Genomic DNA, 21039 nt, shown 5'->3' with positions numbered 1-21039 from the left:
ATATGAACTGTGTATTTGAAAGTTACTGAGAGAGTAGATCTTAAAAGTTCTCACCACAAGCAAAAAATTGTAACTATGTGTGGTAATAGATGTTAACTAGACATGATGTGGTGATTATTTTACAATATATACAAATATGGGCTCATTATGTTGTATACCTGAAACTAATATGTGATATATATATTAGTCACTATGTCATATATATATATATACACACACACACATACATTAGTCAATTATATCTCAATAAAAAATATAAAAGAAATGTCCCTTCTTATTTCCTCCCTCCTAATATTAATTTTATTTTTTATATATTTTCCTTTATTATTAGGTGATTCTCCCTGGATCATTTTTTTTCTCTATCTTAGGTGAAACAAAATTGTAAGCTTTGAATGTTATACTCTATTTTTACTCAGATGATTAGGGTTGGTGGATTACATTGGCTTATCTTATGAATGACACAAATCATCAATCATTAATTTTTTTTTTATTAGAGACAGGAATAAATTATTTGTTTAAATAAAGTTTCAGAACATGGAAATCTAATAGGAAAACTTAATTTTCCTTTTACTTTTAAATAATTACACTATGAAATATAGGACAGTGAACAAAGGAAATGGATGATTGTATTGGGGAATATTCTGTATATAAAGGAATAATTTTATAATTTTTTGTTTTAGATGAAAAAGAGAAATTCGAACCCACAGTCTTCAGGGATACACTTGTCCAGGGGCTTAATGAAGCTGGTGATGACCTTGAAGCTGTAGCCAAGTTTCTGGACTCTACAGGCTCAAGATTAGATTATCGTCGCTATGCAGACACACTCTTTGATATCCTGGTGGCTGGCAGTATGCTTGGTACGCCGTGCATTATAGAATCTTCTTGTCGTATATGTACTTTTAATTCTATCAAAGTATTTCATTGCAAGATAGAATCTTTATAAGTTTACATTTACGAGAGTCGATAAAAAATACAAATGGGAGTGTCTACAACTTTTACCTAGATTTACAATTTGGAATGGTATTAGTGTGGTTGTGAAATGATTATTCAGAGAGGCATAGAATTGAGGATTTTCGTTAATATTACAACACACTTGGCCACTTTGCTTTAGCTAGAAGCCAACTTTTCCATGTATCCCTAATCCTTCAGTATTTCCGGAGTATTTAACATAGGAGGAATAATTTCTGCAGTAGAGTATAACTTTGTGTATGTAATCTAGATCCTTCCAGTATATTTAATTAACTCCCAAATGCCATGGCAACTTTTCTTTTGAACCTCACCCTTTTTTTTTGGTACAGTGAAATGTAACTGTGTCAACAAAGTTAAAAATAATTACCAGTGTTTTGTTAAATGCCATTTCATCCATAAATAATAAAAAAAAATCTAAGAAATGCAGTTTTAATCTAGTTTTAAAAACATCTTTGTAATTGTGAGTATATAACCAAAAGAATTAAAGATAGAAGTTTAGAAATTTTTTAAGATAGGTAAAAAGTAGAATAAAAACACTATCTTAGAGAGTAGAGGCATCAGGGAAGAAGGCTTCAGAATACTATTTAAGTGACGTGGTATAATAGACTATATCTATCAAATCTCCCTGAGAGAGAAAATCAGCCCTCCAAAGAAATATTTTAATTAGCACTTTTTCAAAAATCAGGTGTTCCTGTTTACCTACCCTTTTAGCAATGTTGGGTCCTCTAAATTTTGTCAGTTTATTTGGATCTTTGTCAATCAGGTAAATGATAAATATTTTTATTTAAAAGTTTTAAGTTAATAGTAAAATTGAGCATTCTCTGATATGATTATTGGCTTTTTGTATCTCATTAATTATGATACACTTTTATTGATGCACTAGTAAGTTCCTTGCAGAAATAGTCTTCAGCAAATTTCAGATCTTTGCCGTTGCCAAGGTCACATACGACCATTAGTCACTCATATGTATGCTTTTCAGTTCCTACTGCCTTCCTAGCAGCACGGCTGACCCTCTTGTCATTCTTGAAATGTTTTACTTTCTTCCCTTAAACAAGACCATTTAGACTTCCTCCATCATCTGGATGTCACTTCTTATGTGACTCCTGGGTTTCCATACTTACTCCCCTCCACATATGTATTAAATTATCTGTACGCTTTGCACTGATTATCTCAAGGCTTCATTTACCATCTGTATAATGATAATCATCAAATTTATATCTGCAGCCCAGATTTCACTCCTTCCCTCTACATCCATACATCCAAGAAGAGGGTAGAGCACAATGTTTGGTACAACTGAGCGCAGGCAGTACAAAACCACGTGTCTACCTAGGCCAGACCTGTGATGTAATGAATGAAGCCAGGCAGGCACTTTTGTTTTTTAAATGAACATTTTGTTTATTTATCAACTACCTATGCATTTTCTTCACATACACATAAAAATTTACCTTCTCTCATTGTTCTTGAAACTATGGTTACTTGGTCTTTCAATTGTACCCTTTGAAGAGTAGATACAAGAAATAACTGTACTTTCTTTTACTTCTACTTTGGAAAAAAAAACTGCAGGCTCATCAAAAGTTTTAGAAATGACAATTAATAATTAGTCCCAATATCAGGGGAAAAATTTTTTTGATTGTAGCAACATTAATGTGTAACAAATGTTTTGTTTTGTAAAATAATGTAATTTTTTAAATTTAAGAAAAAAGACTATAGTTTCAAAATCAGACTTTTCAGTTATGTAACTTCTATCAGCTAGGAGTCATTAGCCCAGAGTTTTTAGAAGATTATCATCTTAATAAAACTTTGTTCCAGGTGGTTGAATTCATTACAAAAAGCTAATTAAATGTTATGCATAAATTAATTGAATGAAAATAGACTCCTGAAGGAGCTGACTTTTCTAAAAACTAATTTACTTATAAAACTAAATACTGGAGTCTGGAAAAAGTTGGCTATGTGTAGACCTTTCCATCCAAAGATCTGAAACCACAAGTTAAATCAAGGCAGTTATATACTTAAACAAATAAACAAATGAAAAATAAAGTGGCTGTTACAGGTATATAGTCTATATAAATATTTGTTGAGTACACGAAAGACATTAATCTAACTTGGCGTGCTCCAACTTTCTACCTTAACTAAAATGAAGTAAAATCAGAAAACAAAAATACCTACTGTTCTGATTCTGTTCTTCTAATCCACCAATTAAAACTTACAGAAAGAGCCGTTGAATGTGGAAAGCTGAGTCGTAGAAAAATGGCATTCTTTCCTTCTAGTCCGTTTATTCCATAATTCCATATAGGAATCATGGGGGAGAAATATGAGAAAATAATCTACACTCTTCCTAGCTAATGCAGCTAGCTGCTGGGTGACCAAATACAAAGGGCAAAGAGTCACAATGTATACTGTGCAACCGTGTATGGATAACCGAGTTAGTGGAGAAGGGAAGAGTTTTAATACCTCCCAAGTAGAGACCGACAAAGGCTACTGTGAGCGTTGGGTCTGGTCAATCCCAGTGTTGTTGAACCAGAGTCCAACAAAATGTTATCCAGCCTGAAAAGTGAACCATGTCCTGATGTGGGAAACATCAGGAACTGCACTGAGAATAACTGAATGACGTTTAGCAAATAACTGTGATTGTTTAGCTTCCGTGGTTAAGGATATACTTTGGAGTGAATGAACCAGACTGACACTGATGAGATCCAATGAAGGCAAGGATGTAGAACTCACACACTATGGTGGGAGCATAAAATGGAACAACCAATTTGTATTATATTAGAAACAGAAGCAAATACATAATAACATGTGTACATCTACACAAGCACATCGTTGTATAAAATTTTATATTACCGTTAGCGTTTACGTCTACTTGGATTGTTTTTCCTTGATGTGCAGGAACTGATCTGTTCTGCAAATGCTCCTATCATTTCAGTGTTGTCCTAACTGAAATGACCTTTCTCTTTTCAGCCCCTGGAGGGACACGCATAGATGATGGTGACAAGACCAAGATGACCAACCACTGTGTGTTTTCAGCAAATGAAGATCATGAAACCATCCGAAACTATGCTCAGGTAGAGCCCGTCATGGAGCGATTAGTGTTAGAAGGGAAACATTTGATCAGCGCTTAGAGACACGTTAGGTTCCGGAATTTGACAGGCCACTTTTTCTGTAGGGATGTTCGATAGCTCTGAAACATCTGAAAAGATACTCAATTGCATCCATCATAAGACAGTGGGCGTTAAAACTTCATGAAGGTAGACTTTTTTGTTCTTGTTCTTGTTGTTCTACTTCTCCCCTTGAAGGAACGTGGGGAATTGCATACTGACGTCATTTCCGGTGGACGTATAAATGGGTCTAACCTAAAGGAGAGCAGTTAGGCACTCTCTTTCAAAACTAAAACCACACATTCCCTTTGACCCAGCAACTCCACTTCTAGGACTTCATCCTGCAGATATGGATGCAGTGTTAGTTATCATAGTGTTGCTTTTAATAATCTCAAGGGATAAAAAAATATAAAAGTCAGTCCAGTGTTAAGTAAAATTTGGCCATTCATATTAATAGACTATCATGTAGCTATTAAAAAGAAAGAGGCAAGAAAATATATGTGATATAAAGCCCACAAAGGATTCATATCCAGATTAAATGAAGAACTCTTAAGTTGATAAGGACAGGCAACCTATTAGGGAAAGACAGAGGCATTTCAAAGAGGAGGAAACACAATTCCCCTCAAAAACAGATGAAGAGAGTTCAGACTCATTAGGGAAATTTCCATTAAAATTGTGAAATATCCTTTTGCATTCATTGGATTGGTAAAAATTAAGAAGTCTTTAGGCCCTAGTGAAGGTCAGGAAGTGACACGAGTGTAAAATGCGATGTTACCTTATAAAGCTGAACTACTCGTATGCAGCATGGGTGGCCAGTTTAGGGGTGGTGTGTTCCTGTTCTGACTCTATCACAGGCCCTTCTTAAAAGTCAGTTGTTGTCCTCAATTAAACTTTGAGGGCAAGTCCTAGGTTAACAAGGCTTCTTGTTATACACATTTCAGTATCTACAAGAAAAAGGCCATAGGACTCACTGGCAACTAAGTGACTGAATTTCAGATGTTAGAAACTGTCTTGACATTGGTTATTAAAATGTGTAAGGCATGCTAAGCCAACTATTTTGGGATATGTAGCCATTAAGAATTTAAACTTAAAGAAATTATTTTAATTACATGCTATTTTAGCAAAGCTAGTTCTTTCCTTTTTTATATATAAGAAGTGTGTAGTAGATAAAAGCAAAGATCTTTAAAAATGGACCCAAAGATTAAGCACTGGAATTGAATGGGCCAGATTCTAACCTGTCCTCTATAAAGCTTTGCTTCTACTCTGTTTGTAAATGGCAAAAAAACAAAACAAACAAAAAACCCCCACAAAAAACAGCAACAACAACAACAAAACCCTTGAGCAGATGTATACTGAAGCAAAGATACTCAGTTCACAAGCTGGGCTTTTATAATCCCCACTCACCTTTGGGTATGTCAGATAAGCACAGTTCACCAAGGATCAGAATTTCTGAGTTTGGTTTCTGCTCTGATACTTAGTAGCAGATCCTAGGTCTACCAAATAATGTCAGTGCCTGCCTTACCTTCCTCATAGAATTTTTATTAGAATTAAATTAAGGCAAATACAAGGTGTATTATTTGCTAATTGAGTTCCATTGGGGAAAAAAAGATAAGTGCCTGGAAGAAATATCAGGACTCGTCAATTTGATGCCTGGGTCACTATTCTTTCCCCATAAAGGGCAATACTATAACTTTTATTCTTGGACTCCATCTTGATTACATTAAGAAATAAATGCTGGAAGTTTTAAGATGAGAGTCTATCATGTGGCTGTCAGAGAAAGGAATTAGATTCTGAACTCATTTCCACAGTTATTAAAATAATCAATATTTATAAAATCCCTATTTAAATAAGTACATTGTATTAACCATAACAAAATACCACAGATCGGCTAGAGTAAACAACGGAATTTTATTTCTCACAGTTTGGGAGGCTGGGAGGTCCGAGATCAAGGTGCCGGCTGATGTGCTTTCTGGCTCTTCTTCTAAGGCCATCAGTCTTATCGGATTAGATCTGCACACTTAGGACCTCATTTAACCACCTCCTAAAGTCCCTCCCTCCAAATGCAGTTATAACTAGAGGGTTAAAGCTTCAACAAATGAATTGGGGGGGAACACAAACATTCAGTCCATAACAAACTTCATTCCACTTAAAAAAACACTCCAGAATTCCTCTGACACGGTTGCAAACCCTGCTTGAGAATTCTAACTGGGTTGTGGGCACCAGTAATCCTTTATAGTCACTCAGTTTTGCTTATCTGCTAAAAACATGTTTGTGTCTTTATATTTATTTTATTTTCGTCAGTTACTTTTGACTTCTTACCTGTTATATTCTTGAATGAATTTATTTTATTCTACGTGTACATTTTGATGTTTTCTCCCCCCAGCTCGTAATAACTCCTTTGAAATGATTATAGTTTTCAGATCATAGTAGGAGCATGTTTAAGTACAAATTTTTTTATTGTAGATCCATATTGTGGTTTGGGTGACTTTCTACCCCTTCTATTGCCTTTTAAAATATTATGACTATTGAATGATTTTCTTTTATGCTTAGGTCTTCAATAAACTCATCAGGAGATATAAGTATTTGGAAAAGGCATTTGAGGATGAAATGAAAAAGGTAAAAATTCAAATGTAATGCCTTATCTGTTTAAAGTGATGAAATGGAGGGGAATAAAACTTTTGCATATACAATAATTGTCCATAAGTACCATAGACATAGTAAGTTTTTAATAAATATTTGTTGAATGAATGAGTATAACAGATCTTAAACTAATAGCTATAGGAAGAAAAAAATGATTATTAGCCTAGACTGTCTTCATTCATATTTAATATAAGACAGCATGCTTTGTTCAATAGGAATAGTTTTATAAAATATTATCTCTGATCTTTCAGAGCTTAAAATAAAAAGTAGAGATTCCAAACATGTAAGAAAAATAACTTTATCAAGGGAAGAATCAAGATAAGGTGATTTAATTAGTTCAAGCATATGAAAAAGCATTATACAACAGTTTATACTCAGTAAAATTCCTTTAATGTTAGATATACAGTTTAGCAAAAGGGATAAAAGCACATCTTGGACATAATGTATCGGTGTAAATCTCTGGTTTTTCTCATCTGTAAAATAGGTGCAATAAGATTACATATCTTCTGGTTGTTGTGGGACTAAATGATACAATGTATAAGGCACTTAACATAGTAACTGGCCTCTAGTAATTAGTGAAATCAATAGTAACACCTATTAAAGACCTCTTTTCAGTAATTGCAACATGGTCCCTCTTCTAATTTGTAATTCCTCTGTGTTTATATATAGCACTCACTACATTAACTTGTTACAGATTTGTGTGTTTTTTTTGTCATTGTTTCCAATTTTAGATGTCAGCCTAAGTTATAAACCAAGGGAAGAAAGCAACTATAACATCTGCTTTGCTATTCACTTAGTTGCTTCCCTCTGTTCAAAGTGGTTTCATAGATAATGTAGAACAGTTTGACAGTAAAATCATTTTTAAAAAAAATACACATTCTCCATGACCCAGCTTTCCATTTCTAAGAATCCTTTAGCAAGGGTACATAAAACTATATGTGTAAAGGTATTCATCACAGTATTGAGAAATTACCTAAATGTGTACTGGAGGGAGACTGATTAATTAAATTTTCATCTCTCCATACAGTGGAATACTATGCAGCCTTTGAAAGAATGAGGCATAACCACATGAATTGATTAGGGAGAATGTTCATGATAAATTGTTAAATGAAACAGCAAGATGCAGAGCAACCATTTGGTAATAGTTTAACCTTAGGCAAGTGACTTAATTTCTTTGTGCCTCAGTTTTCTTTTCTGTAAAATGAAGACCGTGGATCAGAAAGTGTTCAGAAGAGTATCCGGGTTCACTTGACAAGTTTTAGCTATTATCAAAGTATAATTGTGTAGAAACAATCTATGTTTATACATGTAGTTATTTGTAATATATTGACATACAGCATTTAAAAATCTGGAAGAACACACATCACCTTAATGCTCATTCTAAGGGAGTAGGATTAGAGAGGAGGTTTTTCACGTTATTCTGTATTGTTAGGTTTTATTCTACTAACATGTATAACTTTTTTAATATAAAAAAAATTAAATGGGAAAAAAATGTGGTCCATTATATTGTGAGGTATTAGAAAATGACAAGTGCTTGATTAAATAAAGGAATGAATACAATGGGGAAAAAAATGATGTAAAGCATTCAAATAAATTAAACATCTTACTGCTTTGTGTAATAATAACATTCATGTTTTTACTTCTCTTATCTCATTTGAACTGTGAAAACTTTCTTAACTGTTTCATTCATGTGATGAATACTCTTTCAAGAATGATTCATTTTTCACAGTATATCCATTTTTTAAGGAAAGTGCTGCTGCTCTCCACGCAGCATCTAATTTTAATGTTGATTAATGGAATTGAGCAATGCAGATATTAATTTTAAAAGAATGATCTAGCTTTTGCACCATTTTGTTATAATTGAGTATTTTTAATGAATATGGGTGTATTAATGTCCTTAAACAAGTAGTGTTAAAATTTTTATTTTGGACACCATTTTTCATTATTCAGTTGAATTTTACTTATTTTTATACTAGAAGGAAAGGGCCAGCTTGATAAAGTCTGTGTGGTTTTGTCAGTTCTTTTACTCTGCCCCATTCCTGGAGCTTTAACCATTGATGGTCTCATTCCCTCCTGTTTTCTAGTGGACTTAGAAGGTGACTTCATTTTAATTCATTGAGACTTGAATAGGCATAAATAGGGAGGAAAATGGACTAGTTTGATTCCAGTTCTGCCACTTACTCATAAACATTTGCAGAGTCACATAACCTCTCTGTAGTGTAATAATCCTTTAACTGTTGGGGGTAGTAAATTAATACTGCCATACCCACCGCATAGAATTAATGGAATTTCATTGGCATTAATGCACTTAGGCCTGTATTGATGCCAATGAATTTTCACTTGTGCAAAGTAATGAAAAAGTCAGCAGGTCCCCAGTAGTGATATTGAGCCCTGGGGAATCTCAGTAACATGCCGAAGGACTGATGAAACAGAGAAAATAGCCATCAAATATAGTCAGAGCACTCGGTGGAAGAGGAGAGAGCATTCCACATGACTCAGTACTATTAGAATTCAAAATGAGAAATGGTATATAATCCCCTTTGCTTTGGCTTCCTTTCAACCTTTCTGGGGTTGTTACTTTTTTTTACCTCTCCAAAATTGGTCTTTCCAGCTCACATTGAAGGCCTTTTCTCTGTTAGGAACTTTTCTTTACCTCATATCCTCCATTACCTCATCACCAGGGCTGGTGGTACAACTGCACGATCCAAGAAATACCACGTTTGAATCTCATTATTTTAAAAAGAGCATCAAGAACTAGAAAACCCCTGTCTCACTCAACAGTCTCATTTTAAAGGGTGTTATGTGCTATGAACTCACAAAGTATATGCCAGATGTCAAAGTTTATTGACTCTTTCTTGGTTTTTTGTTTGTTTGTGTGTTTATTTGTTTTGCTATAACAAACCCAAAGAAAAGTAGGTAGATGTAGCAGGGAGGTTCACCTAAAGAAGTGAACAAATGTGAAAGTCAATAATATATTTCAGAAAACATAATGCTCGTTATGTAATGCCCTTGTCATGTATAGAGTCCAATGTGAATTATTGATGTAATCTATCGATATTGTTCTCCAAATACCTCTTTTCTTCCCCATGAATGTTATCTATAGCTACATGAACTTGGAAAAAGGAACTATGCCTGATAACAGTCACTTTCTGTAGCATCCAACATATGCATGTGTTTCCAGTGAATAATAACTACGCTTTGCATGTGACCTGCCAGTTGTGCACCGTCTAGCCCTGGGTGTCCATTCTGTTTGTTATCTGCCTACTTTAGTCCTTTGCTTTATAGACATGATTTCTTCTGTTTGACCCACAGCTTCTCCTCTTCCTTAAAGCCTTTTCCGAAACAGAGCAGACAAAGTTGGCCATGCTGTCGGGGATCCTGCTGGGCAATGGCAACCTTCCCGCCACCATCCTCACCAGTCTCTTCACCGACAACTTAGTCAAAGAAGGTAATTACTCCCATGTTTTCTGACCTGTCAGGTGTAAAAAGGAAAGGAAAGCCCCAGATGGTTCGAAAGATGCCAGTACTTCTTAGAGTCCTACCCACCCGTCCCTCATGTGCTGTGTGTGTGTGTGTGTGTGTGTGTGAGAGAGAGAGAGAGAGAGAGAGAGAGAGAGAGAGAGAGAGAGAGAGAGAATCTTCAAACAATAAGAGAATTGTACATGTTTATTGTAGGAAATTAAAAGAAAAATATGCATACCTATACAAAGGCAAATAAAGATTAATAATAAATTAGAATGTTTGGTGTAACACTCAATGCCTAGATCAAATAACCTAATATTAATGTGGTCCAGACCATTTCTCTCAACTTACATGCTACTGGCATATTTTGTTGGGACAATGGTTTCATTGTATAGGACTCATTTGTGCTTTCTGGGACATTTAACCTTTTTGCCCTCAGACACAAAATGCCAGCCTAAGCACCCGCCTCCGTTTAGCATGTTCCCAAATGCCCCCCACACTGTTGTTTATTTCTCTGATTAGGACCATTCTTCTGAACTGTTACTTCTCAAGATCTTGGGCTCAGATGTTCATTTTGACCACATTTTAAAGTCATTATGTTCATTTTAAAAGTCCAGATGGCTACATCAGAGTTTTGCTTTAATTTTATTTTAAGGCATTAAGAGTTTGATAGGCATAAATACAATTGCTTGGTTATAGAATAAAACAAAAGTGGGCTCTTGTAGGAGGATAATGATATTCAAGTTAAAATAAAACACAAAACAAAGAGTTATTTTTTTTGTTAAAAATAAATTAAAAGAGCTTTTATGAAAACATCTGTTTCTTTTAGAACTTAAAGTTTTTGTCCTGTAAATGTGGAATCCCAGCCTCATTCGTGCCTTAGTGAAAAGGGTTATAGTTTTCCGAGAAAAGAATAGTAAAACAAGAGTCAAGTGATGTTATTAGATTCTCTATAGTTTTCAGCTTAAAATACCTCAGATTTATGACAGCTAAGACTCTGTAATCGCTAATAATGTATTGTTAATATTATAACATTTTTAAGTAGTTTCCTGTAGAGAATTTATGTTATTAGCCCTTTTACTCTAGAAAAATAAGATAAAATATAAACAGTAAATATTAATTACATCAGATTATTTTAACTTTCATAACAAAATAATTGCCTTTCTAGTTGTATTAAAAACCTAAGTGATGTATATAACTTCTTTTGAAATGTATCAAAAAATTAAATTATTAGATGGATAGATGGAAAGACATATAATAAAGCAAATATAGCAAAATATTAACATCTGTAGAACCTAGATGGTGAGTATAAGAGTTTTGCATTTCAATTTGTTCAACTTTTCTGTATGTTTGAAAATTTTTATTGTAAAATATTAGGGAGGGGTAGGGAAGGAGAAGAAAAATACCTTTGCTATGGAAGTGACATACTGCCTGTGTCATATGTTTTTTCTTTATACTCAACCGTCTTTAGAAACTAAAGGATTAAACTCTTGCTTCCTAAATAGGAAAGGATTAAGAAGTTACACCTTTTCCCCAACCTCCCACCCAACAAATGGCTAAGGCTGATATGAGTGAGCTCACTCAGTAGAATCTGCAGTACAAAGAAACTTCTCAAACCTTCCCACCAAAAGCCACTTCTCATGCAAAATAATAGGTATAAGCCTAGATTTTGGACTCTCAGTTCCAAGCATACTTTATTTCTCTTACTTACAATACAGATTACACACCTGTTGTTTTTAACTTTAATTACATAAATTTACATTAAATTTTGTGTTGACGTTATGAAGTAATGATAGTGTTAGAACATTCATGTCAACAAGTAGATAACAAAATTTTAGAACGTGTTTCATTGTCATAGCCAAAATTTTTTTGTAGTTCCTCTGTTATTTAAATGATGAAAATTGGGTAAAGTTGGTGTCTCTAAATGATATAGCAATTGAATGTGTTTACCTGCAAGTTAACTGGCAGATGACTCAAATTAGTGTGTGAGGACATTTATTTAAGTAACAATAAATATAAAAATAGGGCAGACTTCAAGGTAAATAGCAGTATATATAATTCAGGACTCAGGTATTTTCCTTCATTTTTCCCCATTACCATTCATGACTTCAGTTTCACTCCAAAGTCATTAAAAGAGGTCTGCTGATACATTTATGTAACATGCTTCCTCATTCAGATTCAGCGGATATAGGATATATAGGATAATTCATCTTGCCTTCAACTGATTGGCTGAAGTCAGCCACATGACCAATTGCAACCCAGTAGTATTTACCAGTGGGAAGCTGACTGGCTGAAATTGGCCACATGACCAGTTCCAACCTAGTAGTAGTTACCAGTGGGATGCCATGCACAGATAACCTTAAGCTGAAGTCACTAAAACTAATCATTGCAATAGGAGGTGGTGCCAAGACTTAGATTAATTAGAAGTCACATAGCCTGAGCAAAATGGGAATTCTCTTAGGAAAGAAAAAAACGGAAATAGAGGCTGCTTAGGCCACCAGCAGTAGTGAAGCCTTCAATTTGGAAAAATCAGTTTAATATTTCAACTCTTTTAATTTAATATTTAACTCTTTATTTAATAAGTGGAACATTAATTTAGAATTTGAATTATTCACAGAAGAACTAGCTATTTGACTGTTTGTATTTGGAAATAAACCCTAATGTAAATATGGACATGTAATTGAGGGGTTTCCTGATTAATATAACTATTTTAAAAATCTCTTTTAAAATATCCAGAAAAGAATTCAACAGCACTGATATCTGTATAGCTTATCTCGTTAAGAATATTAAATGCTTTTTATAAAAACTAAAATAGAAAGGAAATAGTGCATGTTTATCTATAACTGTATCTGCCACTGTTAATGTTCTTTTACTGGTATCATCATAAAATCAGTTGGCATGTTGACGTTTAAGTTTTCTGTTTCATGATTTATTTGTTGTACCTCAGGATAACTGTTATAAACATGAAATATTATTGGTGAACCACAGGGTGCAATAGAGTCAAAACCACTGGAAACACTTGGCTTTAAATCTCTTTTTGACAAAAGTAAATAAATAAATTTAAATAATACATAAAATAAAAATATAAAAATAAACAAAATTCAAAGTTGGAAGTAGGAAGTCCACCTTTGAAAAATGTAACTTTTTGAAAGTATTCAATAATGAAAATGTTCTGTCTTGAGTAATAAATAGCACTGTGCCCTGAGTTTTATCCATTTTTCTTGTGTGCCAAATCAAGTCTTTGAGTTTTTTATTCATTTCAGGGATCCTAGTGGGAAATGTCGCTTTGTGCATCATCACAAATGTTATTACTTATAAAAAGAATGAAACTCTCTCTCTCTCTCTCTCTCTCTCTTTTTTTAATCAGGCATTGCAGCCTCATTTGCTGTCAAGCTTTTTAAAGCATGGATGGCAGAAAAAGATGCCAACTCTGTTACCTCTTCTTTGAGGAAAGCCAACTTAGACAAGAGGCTGCTTGTAAGTGTTGTCTGAACAAAGGGGATTGTATGTTTCATTCTTTTGTCCTGGCTTTGTCAGTGCTTGCATGTAATACATTACTAAAATGCCTGGGTCTGTGTTGAAATGGAGCGTAGTTCCTCTTATTTCTATATTATTGGCAGATAGAAAATAATTCCATTTTAATATTTCTTGTATAAATAAATGGAATGATAAAATTAAGGAGTCATAAGGAATACAGGGACTTTCAAATTTGCAAGTTTGTTAGCATAGTGTTAACATCTATCAGAATTAGCACTTCCTTCTTTAACTAATAACTATAGAAATTTGAAGTTTTCATATGGTAAAGTCACATCAGTCCCACCTAATTAGATATCTATGATATCTTGGGTCATATAGTTGGATGACACTTAACTTCAATACATGTCATTTTGTTAACAAAATGAAAATTTAAACAAGATTCCTTGTTTATACCAAGTTTCTTTGGAAATACTTTGCTATTTAAGATGGCAAACAAGTTTTATTGTAGGTAGTTAATGTGAAGTTCCATTATTATGGTTACTTGATTATATTTTTATTTCTCTATCTTTCTATTTTTCAAAGAAAATCAAGAAAAATATTTTGTCCTCATAATTTCTATCTGCTCTCTGTAATTTCTTTCTGCTAGAAGTAATAGCAGTATGGATGACAGAGATTATTCTAAATGAAATTGCTTTTACAATTCTAGGACAAAGTCTAAAATTAAAAGATACTCCCACCGTCTTCTCTTTACCTTCTCTTTTATTTGATTTTCTCTTTCAGTGTATTCCAGCAAGGGTGTGGATCCATGGAATAAGTCTAAAACTGCCTCGTTATAAATACTTGCGTTTTTAATTATGTAAAATTCCTTTGTCTCTTGAAATCTACATTGAAATAGTCCTATTCGTGTCTCTAAAAGTCTTTTAGACTATTACAAAGATGAAAAATTACGCAGTCTAGATTCTAGTTAATTTCTGCCACTGATAATAATTTTCATTCAGCATATACTTTTTGACAGCCTGCTCTGTGCCAGGCATAGTCCTAGAAGCTGTGAAGCTAGTAGAGAACAGGATAGAAAAGTTCTCTGTCTTCAAGGAAACCTACTCTCTAGCGACTTGGAGAGGATCTCTGTATATAAAAGGAAAGTCAAAAGAGAAGTTGCTGAGCAGGGGAAGTTCATATGAAGAAACATACTCTTGTCCTCAAGTCTGTGGATTAGCTTTATCTTGGCCCACTGAGATTTATATGCTATTTTATTCTGGAACCCAAGCTGAAGGAGCAGCTCCCATCTGGGCCATTCTCATGGCCGAGGACAGGAAACAGGAGACTGAAGTAAACCCCTCCAGTGCATTAAAAGCTCACTTTGTATTGGCCAAACGAAGTCACTGAGCAGCCTGGCATAGGATGGGAAAATTTAATGCACTCTCAGTCTTCCCTATCCCTCCAGATAGACACAGCAAGAAGGGCTTCTCTTAATACTGTGTAAAGGAGTGGGAGTGAATGATTGAGAACACAGATATAATCTATTACAACTTGCCACAAAAGACGCAGTTATTTCTTAAAGCGTGGTTCCTTAAAGATATCAATAGGCAGAGCTTGGTTAACTTAATTAGGTTGCTTCATTTAAAAAAGTTCTTAATGTGTTTTCTTTTTGAAAAACACATCATTGAGCTGCTCTTACTAAGTTTCTATGTCTACATATCTTTTGGGTGTGAGCAGCATAGGTTGCAGTTTCTACCAGAAACACGATAAGCTCTGTGAGGACAGGGTAATCGTCTTTGCACGAAGACCGTGCCTGCCTGATGTTTACTGACTCAACAAACGAATGAGGAACTAGAGGGTCAGTTCCACTGTCAAGGAGAAACTTTTTGTTTCATTAACACATACAGTAAAATTATCTTTGGCTCTGTGTTAGTAAAGCAAGAAAAATAGCATATCCTCCGAGTTTAGCAATTACCCACTTCCATAATACAGAATAAAGAACGATTTACAGCCACTCAGAGAAGAGAGGAGATGTGAAACATCATTTCCCCATCGCTGGAGAGGGAACAGTGGTCAGGATATTGGCCAGAAATTTTTCTAGAACTGGGGACATTGAAAGGAATCAAACAAACAGACCCTTACCTTTATGGGGTTTATATTCTATTGCAAGGAAGCAGGCAATCAACTAAACAGTTCAAATATGTAATATAACAAAAAGTGAAAAGTGCTATGAGGAAAAAAATAGGGAGTTGCTAAGAACTCAGAGTGTCAGAATGTGGGATGCAATTTCAGTGGTAATGAACAAAACCTCTCTGATAAGGTGAAATTTGCGTGAAGACTTATAGGAGGTAAGGGAGTAAGCTATATAGATATCTCCAGGAAGAGTATTCTAGGGAACAGAATATGCAAAGGGTTTGAGGCGTGGCGTGTTGGGGACTGCAAAAGAGAGTATTTGATAAGAGCTAGGAAAAAGGAAATCAGCTCAGCAAAGTAGCAAGGCCCATATCATTGAGGGACGTTGGCGTTTGTTCTTAGTAAGATGGGAAGCTTTGCAGAATTTCTCTGCAGAATTGTGCATAATGTGATTTAGGGTCTTTACAAGATCACTCTGGCTGTTGCATTGAGAATACACTTAAGCAATGGCAGAAGCATCACCTCACCTACGGATGAGGTGATGGAGGTTTGTACCAGGCTAGGGTTTTTCTAACAAATGCAAGCTGTGTTCCAAATCAGTAAATGTCATGATATGATTTAGACAGACTTTGCCTAATCTGAATGATAATTTTGAATATATTATGTAACATTCATGAGGACTTTGAGTATAGTTCATAAATAAACCATGAGTAATATCTTTGATGACATATTGCTCTGAACATAATTTTAGACCAAACTTTGGAGTCACATTCTTCCTACATACAGTATTAAATGCTAGCACAGAGTAATGGAATGAGTATTGACTTTGAGGTCATACAGCTCTGTCCTTAAATATTTCTGGCTGCATAATTTGGGTCAAGCTGCTTAACCTTGTTGGGACTTAGTTTATCAGCCATAAAAAATTGGTACTTTACACAATTATGAGCAAAGGGGGCCCAACACATCTTGATTCATAGAAGAAACTCAAAACTAACTTAGTTCCAGGCCCCCAAATTTGGAAGACCTCTTAAAGATTAGCACAAATGTCAGTGACAAAATTTCAGTCTGGTATGAAAAGTTTGCTTTAACATGAATGCGTGTTCTGACATTTAGAAACTCATGACTCAACAAGGGAAATTATGGGATGATGATATAAGAATATTGAAAATGGAATCATGACTTAGAATCCATCTGGCTATGTCCCTATACATGATGGCAAACCCAGATCTTTCTACTGAGATTTTTATTGGCGCATAACCATTGAACGTATAAAAGCAAATCTAACCAACATAAAAGTTTAGATCTATTTTTTTTAGACTGCAGCAGTCTGAAAAATGTGACAGCTTTGAAAATTGCCTTAATTTCTTAGTTGGGTGTTGAAGCCACACAGGATTAGAACATGACTAAGTGTTACTGAGACTCTGCCAAGCTATGGAAGGTAAAATGGAAATGAGGTAAAAATATAAGAGTAGCCATGGTGTATTGCTCTTTTTAAAATTTCCAACAAAATTATGCAACAAACTGAAGAGTTGGTGGAGTGGGTTTAAGTTAGATCTTGCCATAAACTTAATTGACAGCCACTGTCATCAACAGATATAACAAAATGCTCTTTAGCTCCCAAGCTAGTGTTTTAGAATACTATGTAGCAAGCATTTTATCAGAATGTGAGTAGAGGTCCATGAGATGACAATAGTCAGTGTTGTTTTTCTAATATCATCTCAAATCACGTCAGCATAATGAAAACTGACTTTTGTCTTTTAACTCATGGTTCAGGAAATAGTGTGATTAATGATTTTAATTTTTTCTTGTCAATTTAGAGCATTCCAAATATTCTTCAAAGTTATTTGCATTTAATTGAGCAAATTTAGTTCTGTATTTACATCTGCTATGCTTTGATGCAAGTAAAAGAAAAAATCAACAGTGGTTCAAAATGAGTGAGGCTAGTTTATCTAAGTTGCTTAGCATTTTTGTTCTCTTTGTAAAACTGCCTAATTGCTTAGCAAATGCTCAAGAAATATACCTGAGATTTATTATTTTGAAAATCAGTCCTTGTTCTTTTCTTCCAGATATGAGCTATTCTAAGTCTATTTTAATATTAAAATTTTGTCCTTTATGTTTGCTGAAATTTGAGTAGCTTGTGGTCTAACAGTCTCTCTTTTCTCTCTCAGGAACTCTTTCCAGTTAACAGACAGAGTGTGGATCATTTTGCTAAATACTTCACTGACGCAGGACTAAAGGAGCTTTCCGACTTCCTGCGAGTCCAGCAGTCCCTGGGCACCAGGAAGGAACTGCAGAAGGAGCTCCAAGAGCGTCTTTCTCAGGAATGCCCCATCAAGGAGGTGAGAAACCATGGGCTGATGTCACTCCAAAATTTTCTAATGAGAGGATGACGTGGACTGTGGAGCACAAGCTTTACCTTCCTGAAGGAGACCTCCCGTTTTTTGTTTGTTTGTTTGTTTTTATCTCTATGAACTTTATGCATTTGCCCATCCATTTAAAGCCACTCAGTTTTAAAGTATTCATTCAGAATCCTCTAGAATCTTCCAGAAATTAATGATAATTTCCACCCAAATAACTTATTTTACCAGACTGCTATGATTATCAAAATATTTCTTCTGTCAAATAGATTTACCATCCACTATCAGTTTACCTCATTAAGTGGTTGGGATTTTTGTGTTTGTTTTTTTTTTTTCCATTTTGTGGCAGATTATATAACGTGGTTAAGCATTTGGTGGTGCTTGAAATCAACCCTGGATGTTTTGTGTCATTGGATATGAATATGTATGGTTATTTCTTTGTTTAATTCGAAGGGAAAAAAGTTTGTAAATTCATAGCGTGGGAAAAGATCCATTGGACCAGTGGCTTGTTTGATCCCGTTCACAGTAGCTGTGCATCCCCGTTTTGTGAATACTACATTTTTGTATAGCTACATGTAAACATAGTTTATATAGCTGTAGTCCATACGGCTGTGACTATATTTTTTAAAAATTCATGCCTGGGCAAACCTCCCTATTTGACTATAAAACACTTTTACATGGTAATACAAAAATTAAATGAAGAGTCTTTTCCTTTTGCCACTTACTCCTGCGTCCCTTACCCTCACCACCCTGTGTGCTCTAAACCTTGCAAGGTACCCCATGTGGCTTAAGACTAGAGAATTCCAGACTGATACTATCTAGCAGAGGGACGTGTTAGAGCACTAAATATTCCTAAGTCTAATGGCATTAAGATCATTGATATATTGAATAACATTTTTCCAAGAAAGAACTTGAACATGATTTTCCATGGGAAAAAAAGCAAAATCGAAAAATCTGGTGATGATTTTAGTTGCAGAGATGTCACCTGTCTTTGCAGCATTTCCTAGCCAGCTCTGGGACTGGAACTAACCATAAGCCGTTCCTTGTGTTCCCAGAGCCTGCTGAACCCAATGCTGATACATCTGCAACCCAGTTCAGCAAGAATGAGGGCAATATATTTTCACTAAAAAATGAAGGGTGGGGGGAAACATATTACAAAGTAGTATACTTGAGATGTATTACGGTTTTTCATCACTTCTAAGGCTCTAACCTCTACTTGTGATTTTCTTTCAAAAGGAAAAATATTCTTCCAGACAAGTTTGATATACAATTAAGTTAGGCTGACCTATATTCCATACTGTGAAATTTGAGGATAAATTTGCATATTTAAACATATAATTTTAAGGGAAAAATTACCTGTAGGATATTGCTGCATTGATATGTATCATATAAAAATTGCCTTTACACTTCACAAATTATTTACAAATTACCTTTTCACTGAGATGGGGCATAAAGATCGTCAAAAGTCATAATTAAAGAATGAATTGTGGAGAACAAGCCTGTATGAACCCAGACATTATCCATCAAGCAGTTTGAAGTTGAGGGCCAGAGGTAAAAATTAACAGCTCTGTTGCCTCTTTCCAACCCCAGGAAGTCAGACTGGCTCAAGTAAACCCTACTCTGAGGGACCCACAGGGTTCCTTAGAAACCCCAAGAAACAAACATTCTCTCTTATTTCCTATTATCCAGCAGCTCTTGGCCGGAGCTAAGCCTATTAATTTTTGGACTAAAAATAAATCTGCTTTGTGAAAAATAAAATCATTGTGTGTTTTGTCCCTCTTGGAATCTGAGACTATATACCGGGAAGGAAGGGACTAAGTCAAATATGTATCGGCCCCAGACCTTTTACTAAACGGGACAGTGAGAGGAGAAACTCTCCATGTGCCTCTTACTTTCTGACCCCTTTTCCCGTGAAATTTAGGTGGTGCTCTATGTGAAAGAAGAAATGAAGAGGAATGATCTTCCGGAAACAGCAGTGATTGGACTTCTGTGGACCTGTATCATGAACGCTGTTGAATGGAACAAGAAGGAGGAGCTTGTGGCAGAACAAGCCCTCAAGCACCTGAAGGTACAGGTCTTCATATGGGGGCACCGGGGCTGCAGGCCAACGGCAGCTCTTAGCAGTATGGCCGCGCGCTTCCCACCGCAATTCACCCCGGCTCAGGCCAAACATATATTTCCTAATTTCTTTCTTTCCAAAATTGCCACCCCCTAAAATATTTCAGATGTGAGAGCCTATGAAATATCGAAGGGTATGTTCTTACTAAAAACTATGTCAGAAAATCCACAGGTTAGTCATATATTCAGTAAAGTTAAAGAGAAGTATCATCTAACTCTTGGTTTTCTTTCTGTTCTCCATGACAGAAATTCTTAGTGAATATTTTTGTGTAAGTAAACCACAAATTGACATTAGAATTGGAAAAGTATCTGAGTGGTGGAAGAAATCAACTGATTGTATAAATTGTATGTTTTTGTTCATGGATGCATATATCTTTGCTTCTATGAATTGTCTTCTCCTTATAAAACGATGGTAAGACAAGTGGAAGACTTAGATCCTGCCTTCAGAGTTTACACTTGAATTGGGAGGTCAAAGATGACCGAGTATAAACTAGGTTAGAATACGAGAGACAACTTGGGGTTTATGAAAACAGAGCAGTGAGTAAACTGCACGTTAAGTTGATCACGGAAGTCTCCTCAGAGGGATAAGCGTTAAACTGAGTGGCTCTGAGAGGAAACGATGGCTGTATGTCAGTGATTGGAAGCCAAAGACATTTGGGGCAAAGGGAACAATAGGAACAAAACCATAAAGATGACCTGTGAGGGGGTCTGGATGTCTGGGGAAGGGGAAACTCACTCTTTGTCTTATTTGCACACTCTCCAATAGACAGACATCATATTAGTCGGAATTTCATATTTGGTCTCCTTTT

At 35.1% G+C, this 21039-nt stretch overlaps 1 protein-coding gene across 1 annotated transcript in view; it reads left to right on the top strand.

Moving 5' to 3' along the window:
- Positions 1-21039, top strand: part of BZW2 (basic leucine zipper and W2 domains 2) — a 56746-nt gene that overhangs the window by 27234 nt on the left and 8473 nt on the right. Inside the window, exons 3-9 of the mRNA XM_033088909.1 lie at positions 681-857; positions 3928-4031; positions 6615-6680; positions 10017-10152; positions 13534-13643; positions 17924-18094; positions 20034-20180. Of these exons, the coding sequence (XP_032944800.1) occupies positions 681-857; positions 3928-4031; positions 6615-6680; positions 10017-10152; positions 13534-13643; positions 17924-18094; positions 20034-20180 (911 nt within the window). The remainder of the gene's footprint in view (positions 1-680; positions 858-3927; positions 4032-6614; positions 6681-10016; positions 10153-13533; positions 13644-17923; positions 18095-20033; positions 20181-21039) is intronic.

The sequence above is a fragment of the Rhinolophus ferrumequinum genome, chromosome 20 (assembly GCF_004115265.2).
Source record: "Rhinolophus ferrumequinum isolate MPI-CBG mRhiFer1 chromosome 20, mRhiFer1_v1.p, whole genome shotgun sequence".
Classification (NCBI taxonomy): Eukaryota; Metazoa; Chordata; class Mammalia; order Chiroptera; family Rhinolophidae; genus Rhinolophus; species Rhinolophus ferrumequinum.
The sequence above is the reverse complement of the archived record's forward strand: the minus strand, read 5'-3'. Positions and strand labels throughout refer to the sequence as shown.